Source organism: Dermacentor albipictus, chromosome 10 (assembly GCF_038994185.2).
Source record: "Dermacentor albipictus isolate Rhodes 1998 colony chromosome 10, USDA_Dalb.pri_finalv2, whole genome shotgun sequence".
In the NCBI taxonomy this organism is placed as follows: Eukaryota; Metazoa; Arthropoda; class Arachnida; order Ixodida; family Ixodidae; genus Dermacentor; species Dermacentor albipictus.
Window position 1 is genome coordinate 12,656,025 of NC_091830.1, and position 9,852 is coordinate 12,665,876.

The 9,852-nt window shown below is 43.6% G+C and overlaps 1 protein-coding gene across 3 annotated transcripts; it reads left to right on the forward strand.

Annotated features, from left to right (window-relative positions):
* The first annotated feature begins 55 nt into the window (after nt 1–55).
* Nucleotides 56–9,745, forward strand: LOC139050957 (delta(3,5)-Delta(2,4)-dienoyl-CoA isomerase, mitochondrial). Of its 3 annotated transcripts, none has more exons than XM_070527861.1 (8): nt 56–172; nt 967–1,147; nt 1,735–1,823; nt 2,927–3,063; nt 4,139–4,252; nt 5,944–6,072; nt 7,189–7,353; nt 9,515–9,745. In XM_070527861.1, the coding sequence occupies exons 2-8, from the start codon at nt 1,023–1,025 to the stop codon at nt 9,614–9,616; spliced, it is 861 nt and encodes a 286-aa protein (XP_070383962.1). In that variant the 5' UTR covers nt 56–172; nt 967–1,022; the 3' UTR covers nt 9,617–9,745. The 3 variants fall into 3 exon arrangements, with proteins under 3 accessions (XP_070383962.1, XP_070383961.1, XP_070383963.1); XM_070527860.1 differs by lacking the exon at nt 56–172 and adding an exon at nt 293–759; XM_070527862.1 differs by lacking the exon at nt 56–172 and adding an exon at nt 298–361.
* The last annotated feature ends 107 nt before the right edge of the window (nt 9,746–9,852 follow it).

Below are 9,852 nucleotides of genomic sequence, written 5' to 3' on the forward strand. Positions count from 1 at the left end.
GCGCTCGCTGGGGGTTCCGTCCTTTTTGGCCGCCCCCCTTCTGCTTCCTACGTGACTACTTCTTACCGCCGACCCTTTCACCGTGGGGCGGTTATCTGTGCCTCACATTGTCGCCGCATTTGTGCATGTTAGCGAGAAGGCATCTTATTGACAAGACAAAGCCTTGGTTAAAGTAAGTTAACGTGATTTAATTAAAAATTTAGAACACATTTAAGGAAACAAGTATGAATTATCTGTCATTGCGGAAGGATCACAATGTTTGGTCAGTCTGACCTCGGCAAGGAAAGCGGTAGATAATAGCGCAAGGCAACGGGCCGAGTTTACGCGAAAATGCCGCTTCTCTAATCGTCTTCGTTATAATGTAATTATCGAGTAGTTTGTGGTGCGAACTCGCCGATTCGCTCCTACTTAGCGCGCAGTGTAGTGCTACTACGAATTTTTACGCTTTTCGAAAAACGAAACTGCAGGAAAGCCTTTGCGCTTCCGAAAAAGCGGCTGCAACACCACTCTCGCCGCAAAGCCGTCTTATTATTAGTATATTTTTTTTCTCGATCTGTATATATATTATTTGTTCAGCGAGCTCCCGTTGCGAGATTGTCATGCCTGTCACAGCCGGATCATAGCCTGTGCAACGCCTTTATCGTCCTCTGAATCGTGCGCGCTATACGATTGCATTCGGCATACGATTGCATTCGGCGTTCCGAACCAACAGTAGAACATCGCTGGCCAACATGACTCCGTACCGCACACTCAAGTTCGGTAGGATGTAGCTCCTCTTTCACCACTTCCTCTCTCACACATAAGTTGGCCTCGGTGGCTACTTAAGCTCGGTTTTCCTCCTGCGTTGGCCGATCGGGCTGCTCGAACGACGTCGCGATCTGCAGCCTCCAGTGCATTCCGCCACTGAATTCGAAACTGAACCTCTGCCCGCTCTGTTTCACAAACCGGCGTCCGTTCTTCTCGTAGGTCGCGCTTTGCTGCTGTCGTCGAGAGGTCTTGGCGTCCGCTGCAGCTACCGAAGCATGGGCGATTCCCAGCAGAGCTACTCGTTCGAGACGCTGCTCGTGTCCAAACCAGCCGAGCACGTCTTTCATGTGGAGCTGAACAGACCCGACAAGCTGAATGCCATGAACACGGCGTTCTGGGCGTGAGTGTTTTTTACGACGATCGGGTATTCATTGCGCATGACACACGCTCCTGTTAGCGCACCTTACATTGGACGCGTTGATACGTATGGCTTCGGGAAAGCGTCTGCAAGGATGAAACCGTTGCTCGAAGCCTTTTGAGTTAACCTTCAGACGTTTCTCGTCCCATTCGCAATATCTTTAGATAAGGAATCGGAATTGTGTCGCTTTGTTCACTAGTTTCGTCACAAGAAAACAAAAAAGTGTGCTGGCATTTGAGGTTTGGGTTGTGTTTGTGGTTTGAGACATAGCATGCTTTGTCTAGGTCACCCTGTATAGAACAGATTACATTTGTTTTCCGAACACCAATGTTTTGCGCTCGAAAGCATGGGCATGTCCCTTTGCTCTCACCTGTAATAGTATTCCTCCATCTGCTGGCTGCCCTTCAGTTGTCAGCTGGGCTATAGCTAGACAGTTACGTAACTGTCTAGCTATAGCTAATTCCTGCTGATAGGCGCTGTACAGCGCCTATCAGCAGAAATTTTCTCTCTTCTTCGTTTCTGCTATTAGTAAAGTGAAACGACTCATTCCTACTACTACCACCTTGCAGGGAGCTTCCGGCATGCTTTCAGCAGCTTCAGAATGACCAGAACTGCCGCGTCGTCATTGTAAGCGGTTCTGGAAGGCTGTTCACGGCTGGTAAGTGTGTGGCAAGCTGATGTTTTCACCAAAAATCGGTGCTGAACATGGGGAATGGGCGATCTCCCATTCCCCATGTTCAGCCCCGATTTGAAGCTGAAGGTTGTCGACAACCTTCGGCTTCCTCTTTTCAGTGCAAAAGCATCTTTCAGTTCGAACTTAAGCAAACACAGAGGGCATTTTTACACGCATTCTTTGGTTCAGTCCTGCTCGGGTGTTCTCTGTAAGGTGTACTGTGTAAGTACACCTTACAGTGATAGCTATCTGGTGTACTTTTACCAACTTTTGCCACCTGCTACAGGTATCATCATGATGTCTATCGTCGGTGTGTTCCCTTGGGAGAAGCCAAAAGGATTCACTGCAAAAGGTTGAGCTGTGTATTGCTGTTGTCATTTGGATTATAGACATTATACATTACAATAATGTCTTTAGCAGAACACGAGGAGGAAGTCTACTATGTGTTCAGGCGTCATAATGTCACGATTTGGATGATAGGCATCATCAAGACGTCTGTCACCATTGTGTATAAGTGATCTGCAAAATCTGCAAGTGCGCTTCTCCGCAAATCTGGTCTGATCAAAGCAAGGTGGCAGACCTTAAGCGATAATCATAAATACGGTGTTAATGTGTCCACTGAGGTCAGCATCCCTGTATCCTTGCACCATCCAAACTGTTCAGAATGTGTCTGTCAGCTTCCACTGTGTTTCTCAGTTTCCAGCTTCCTATAATTGGAGCTTGGCCATCTCGGTCAAGGCAAGTTAAATGAATTTGAAAGCCTAACCACGGAATTTTGCACATCATCATCTGTTGCCAGAAGGCGAAGGACTTGACACCAGGTGTTCAATGTTTAGGCTGCTGCGCTTCCATCATTTGAAATTTGTCTTCTGGACCGTCACTGTCATCATGATGCATTTACCATGTCTGTCATTGCCTTTTATTGGAAGAAGAAAGATTGGATCCCAGATTTGCAATAGCGTAGGTCTTCATGCTGTAGTTATAACTATAGCTGCCATTGTTAAGCTAGCTGTAGCTGTCTTGGGTGGTGCTTAAGAAATTATTTCGAGTGCCTTCCCGAAGTTTTTAACCCCCCCCCCTTTGCGCAGGGCTGGACCTGACTAGCATGGCAAGCACATTTATGGGGCAGTCGTCTGGCGATGAGGAGCCTGACGTGGCGAGGAAGGCTCGCCAGCTCCACGGGCTGATCACCAAGTATCAAGAGACCTTCAATTCCTTAGAGAAGGTGCATTCAACAGTGGCAGCATCACGCCATTGATCTTGAAGAGTTATTTGTGGTTTTGGGGACGCATTATTTGATCGGTGTCGGTGTTTGAGAGACTCCTGTGTGAGCTCTCTGTTACGTGCCATTGTAATTCCCTCTGGGCTGTTGTGAACCTGTGTGAGAATCTCTCAAAAGCACTGCAGAAGCTGCAACTATTATGTGTTGTACTCGTGCATGACAGTCCAGAGAGGAGGCTCCCGCTAATCGAAATGTCTGCAGTCTCTCTTTGTCAATGATCGTTGACCGTAGCTCGTGGTTCAACATTTTTGTAGTTGAAAGGTTACTTTTCAGAGCAGCAACACAGTGTTCTTGATTGGTTCCGACATGTAAGTATGCTTTTTATGCCAGTTTACATTATTGTAGTATACAGTAGGTTACCTGATTATGCTGTGGAATTCAGTGAGGTGTGGATACACTAGGCAGTGTTTCCATGCTAGTGTGTTCAGTCAGATGTATCAATTCTGCCTGCAACCTTAGTTTTTCTTTGTTGATATGTATTGATGTATGTTGTCTAGTAATCATCTGAGGCACAGTCTGCAGCTTTCCCTTATCCAATGCCTCGTTGTAGAAAGGCTTAATGACTGAATAGCTTGTTAGGTCTCGCGTTTCAGCACGCAAGTAAATCTACTGCCTGTACAAAGCCTTAAAAATCAAAAGCAAGTTGCAACAATCAAAAGCAAGTTACAACAGGGCATAATTGAGTCAAGATTGTATGGGCTCATGGCAGACGTAGCATATTGTGGCCACTGTATTTGTGTCTTTTTTCTTGTTGTGGTACTACAGGACTTCATTATCCAATGCTTTTATGTAGGAGGGACAGATGACTGAATCAGTTATGTCTCAGCATCTATATAAACTGAATTTACTGTAAGAAAAAAATCATTGAAGAAACAATAACAGCTGGTACAGGGCTTAGTTGAGTCAAAATCGTATCGTTTCACTGAATGTGTAACATTTCATGACTCCTGTGTTTTGTATTTTTGCTTGTCATTCTTAACATTCATTTCTTTGCATGCATTGCTTTATGATGTTGCAGTGTACAAAGCCGGTGATAGCAGCCGTTCATAACGCCTGCATTGGTGGCGGAGTAGACATGGTCACAGCTTGCGACATCCGTTACTGCACCAGTGATGCATATTTTCAAGTGAAGGTTCGTTCTAAAACTTCCTGATGAGCATGCTTGATGATCTCCAGGTTGAATCGGAGGTTCAGTCTACGAGAAACTAGAAAAAAAGTGAAATCTGAAGCCACTTTCAGAGCTGATGCAGTAGCCACGTTCGCTGATGCAAATGTCTTGGATCATACTGACTACTAGCATAGACGCTAAAAACTGAAGATGTGAGCTAACGATATGCCTACATGCCATCTGAGGTGTCCAGTGCATGATGTGGAAGTGCTTGTCTTGCCCATAGTTACTAGAATTTCTTGAGCAGGATGTCTCCCATCTCCTTCACTGCTTATTGAAAGACCACTGGTTTAGCTGATGGTTTAGTGATGGTAGTGGTCGATGATTCAGAAGCCCAAGAATGCCTTACTCAAGTGGCGCAAGGCTATATCTTGCAAGGCTATATTCTTGCAAGTCTTGCAAGGCTATATTCGTTTGCAGTAATACAACACACATGCACACACGCATGTGCCATTCTTGTATGCAAATTAGTCTCACTCTTCTTGGTTTAGCATTCTATACCTGTAGAACAGATGAGCAAATACCCTAGAACCTTGTTCATACCTTTTAATAAGAAAGTGAGAAAAAAAAAAACTAACTGGGAATAACATACAATCTGAAGTCACTAAAAAATTAGCCAGACTCATTATTTATGAATCATTGCAGCACGAGATGCAGTGCCGTTTTGCGGCTTTGAGAATCTTTACATTCTCAGTCCTTTAATTTGGCTGTGTTAGCACCTTCTTGGGGTGGAGCATTTTGACGGGGAAGTTTTTACATGCCCGCTCGACGAGAATTGTTGTGGAAAGTGTTGCAGGAAAGCTGCTTTTCGTGTTTACATGGGATCTAGCGGTCAGAAAACATATCCTAGAATTGCAATTTGGTGATGTACTGAACATTCATCCTGAAAATTGTGTTTTGCAGGAGTGTATTAACTGGTAAAAAAAAAGAAAGAGGGACGTAAGTGTATTGGATAATTTTTTGTTCTCATTCGTGAGCATTGGGGCCGGAAAATCGTATGAAATGGGACTGCATCAACAAGGTTCGGCTGTATATAATTTAAAACATTGCAGACAGCTGTGGATTCCAGAGTGTGCTAGATTGAAGTGTCCTTGTTCTCTCAACAGTCAGACCTGTACGAGTGAGTACAGCCAGGCCAGACTAAGAACACATACATTGTAGTGAAAAAGAGGGTGGGTGCACTCAGCGGTATAAGTCATGTGCTCCTTCTTATTAAGGAAGTACCAGTGACATTTGGGCCATCATGCATGTCAGTGACGTGGTTACTTATCACATTTCTCCAGCTTATTTATGAAGTCTGAGCTTTATGGAAGTGGTTTAACGTGGCGCCCAGGCACAGGAAAGAATCGGCTTGGAGAATAGCCGCTGCTGTTGCTGTTTGTGTGTATGCTTTTTGACAGTCTATGGATATGATGATACGAGCCTATGGTAATTTTCTTTGTGAAGTTAACATTACAAGGAAGGGAATTGGATATTGAAATGTTAGTTTACTGTCTGTTCTTTATTTGATCTGGCTGGCAGGCGCGCTCTGTCCTCGTCAGATGAATGACAAAAACCTGAAGTTTTGCATCTGTTTCACACTGACGTCTCACTAGCTAGTGGAACAGAAACCCTCGGTAGTCGTTGGCTTGAAACACTGGAACGTGTCTCTTCAGGAAGTCGACCTCGGCTTGGCCGCAGACGTGGGCACGTTGCAGAGGCTTCCGCGTGTCATTGGCAGTGCCAGCCTTGTCAACGAGCTCGTCTTTACGGCTCGTAAGATGGAAGCCGCTGAGGCCCATCAGGTCTGTATCTTTACATTTCCTCTTGACCTCTTGGTTTGCTTAGCCAGAAAGAATGGCTGCCTAGTCTATAGCCAGAAAGTGGCATGTTGTAGTAGAACATGAAAACAAGCACTGATCAAAAGCTATAGGAGGTGTAACAATGTTTTGACTCCCATAAGGGAGTCAAAGCTTAATGGTGAATTGATTTCTGCATGCAGAAGTCAAGGTTTAATTATGTTTTGACTCCCATAATTAGTTTAGATGTTCACTCCCACATGAGAGTCAATGTTTAATGACATTTTGAAGGTGTAATGTTGTTCTGACTCCCATATGGGAGTCTTTGCTTATTACCTCGTTATGTACGTATGATTTTAAAAAAAGAAGTTAGATGTGTGCACTTCTATTACTCTAAATGTGATTGCTTCTCTGTGCATATGCCGTTGAGAGGATTTTTTGTGCACACGGCCACGCTATGTACAAGTAGTTGTGTAGGATCGGCATAAAGCATTTTAACCTGGTATGTAGTTGAAGGAAGTGGATTGTTTGACTGTGAAAACTGTAACGATTAATTTATCTGGCTGCTTTATTCTGTGAGGATAAATAGAAAGAGACAGGATCATTGTAGCATGGAAGGAACAAAGATTGCATGGCCGATAAGTGCAGCAGAGTCATAAATCTTTTATGTGCTTCTGGCGACTTGTGATGACAGTAATGAGGTGAGCATCTCTTTTAGTGGGTGTATTAGAGAGTGCATGAGCTGTTGATACTCATGTTCCTTTTTTTTCGCTTGCATTGTTTGAATAAAGTTGTACAGCACAGACACTGCCTTGGATATTAATACATATTTAGAGCAACAACATTGCCAGGGTTAGTTCTTTTGAGTGCATTATGATACTGTAGGCTTCCCTTTAAACGAATATAAAGGGACCCCAGAAATCTGTTCATTTTACCAAAGATTAGGCTTAACCGAAGTTCACTGAATCCATAATGAACTGACCAAAGGTTCAACCGTACAGTTTAGCCAAATCGGGGCGAACAGACTTCATTGTGAAGGAGCTATGTTGTAGTCACTTTCTTGTAGTTATGTGGGGATCTCACAATTTTGTGCCATTGCTTCCGTGGGACTGTTTGTTCCAGGCAGGTCTGGTGAGTCGTGTGTTTCCGGAGAAGGCCCAGATGATGGCTGCGGCTCTGGATGTGGCCAAGCAGATTGCTGCCAAAAGTCCGGTGGCTGTACAAGGCAGCAAAGTACACCTCATCTACTCCAGAGACCACAGCGTAGACGAGGGGCTTCGCTACATGGTACCTTGTTGTCAATCCTGTAGCTGGTGGATTTCCTGGTGCAGGCTTGAAATTAAGATGGTCGAATGTCTGCTTGTTGAGACAGTATTTGGATATGGAATATTGCAGCGTTGATGAAAAAGACGGTTAAGGTACATAAATGGTATAAATGGCTAGTTCGGATTTCATAGTCCGTGTGTATTACTATGTCTGGGTGCGATAATTTGCTCTTTTGCACTGAGTAAAGCAGAAGTATGCATCTTCTGCTGCAGCACCAGTTAACAAGTGGATTTTCTCGGTGGGAGCAATATTGATTATGTTGTCTGTTCTCAGGAAGGATTTATTTAATAGATGTTCGGTCAAGTGCTCAAATGGTAATTCTCTGTAATGTGTTATTTTGCAAGTCGGGATTCATGTTAACTCTTGGTCAAATTGACACCAGCAGAATGTGAAGTGCAATGCATGCTTAGTTCTTTGGGCCTTCAATTTGTTATTGAAGGCCCGAACACTCGCATATCACCTAGATTAGCTAAATGTTTGTGTTATGTGGCCATCAGTGAGTGCTACCTCTTGTGATGGGTTGTTGAAATCAGGGGCTTTGGTGTAATGGTGCTTCTTCTAATTGATTTTTCCAAATTGTGTGGGCAGTGGCAACCTTGTCGACATCGACGTTACTCATGTTGCAGGGTAACCGGCTCACAAGCCAACCATATGCCAAGATGTTTTTGCTTTAATGGTAACTGATGGTTTAAGTGCCAGTAGCAGAGTTTGCAGTGGCTCCTGTGTTTTGCTTAGTGCTTCGTTTCGTTGTTATACCCCAGCACTGACAAGTCATCTAGTACGGTCAAGTTGCGCAGGTTGATGTGACGGCAAGTGGCACTGCTGTCACATTCTGGAAAAAAAAAATATATATTTTGATAAGCTTTATTGGCATCAATTTTTGTTGCTAATAAGATTAGTAAATGTGGCCAAGTTTTCAAAGGTTACTTAAGGACTATTGCTTTTGACAGCGAGCAGAGATGTCATCATAGGCATCTCCATTTTTTGCCTGCGCTACGTCTGTTTGTTTGTTGACACTATAGGAGCCCTTAGAATGGAAACAGCAGAAGGAATGGCACAATAATGCTTAGCGCCTTTGTTTAAAGGGACACTAAAGGCAAACACAAAGTCGATGTGGATTGTTTAAATACCATTCCAGAAACCTCGCAACGCTCATTTTGCTCCAAGAAAAGACTTAGTTTACGAGAAACTTGCATCTGAAGGGTCCGAATGCCTTTTGCAAAATTCAAATCTCCCGCCAGACAACCAGGGGAATGGTGACGTTGCATATGCCATCACCATCCTTTGATGCCGTTGGTGAGTAAAACCCTGCCCGACAGACGGCACTACCGAGCCAAGACAGAGTGACAGATTCGCCGCTGCAGCTGCTTTTCGGTCAAGTGGCTTAGACCGTTCGGCATCCTGTGGAAGTTGAATTCTCTGCTACTTGCAGCTTGTTACAGTTTCGCGAGCCAGCAAAACCAGCGCAGCACCATGCGATAACAAAACTAGTGAAACACGAAAGCATGGGCGGCGCAGAGTCAAGTGAAAACGATACCTTTAGACCGCTTGCGCCGTTGTGGAGGGTAATTTCAATGAACTCCCTTTTACAAAAAGAAATAAAACTGGACAAGTAGAATTTTATTTCGTTTTATGATACAATACAAGGATGTTTTTTTTGCAACGAGTGGTTGAGTACTAGTGACAGAATTTAACCGAGGAGTGCTTTCATCATCGGGCAAGTGCTTGAATGTTCTGGGGGAGTCTCTAACCATGTCCTGCATTTACCTCGATTATTGAGACTCTGTTTGCCATAATATTGACGCCTTAGAGATTTCCAGCACTAACCTATCACTTCAGCGTGGCTTAATATTTGCCTTTAGTGTCCCTTTAATGACCTAGAAAGCTCTGCAGGAGTGTAGAAGTCTGGTTCCTGAAGAAATCTGCATCAAGATAACCCCTAAACTAGTTTTCTGCCTGATATCATTAATATATAAGCATTAAACTTTGACTCTTGTCCAAGGTGCTGACCTAAATCGCAAGAGTCACAATTTCTGCTGTTGATAGCCAGAATTTGAGAATGCTGTAATCACTTTTTAATTGTAATTTTCTATGTCTGTAAAATGTGGTCTTGTTTTTTCAGGCGTGCTGGAATATGTGCATGCTGCAATCCGAGGACCTGATGAAGTCTGCTATGGCAATGATGGCAAAGGAGAAAGAACCACCAAAATATTCAAACCTATGAAATGGTTAATATGAAATTGTTACGTATTATATTTACGTATTATATTTTTTTATGTCCTGCAAGTGCCTTATTAATGAGCCTAGGAGATCTACGTTCATGATACAAGAAAAATGATTTATAAACCATGGAGTGTGTCTGTCTTCGTGCAATTATTTAGTGGTAAGTACAACATTTTACCACGAGCGATTATATTGTGTCTTATAAAGCCATTTAAATGCGTTAAGAATTGAAGAAAA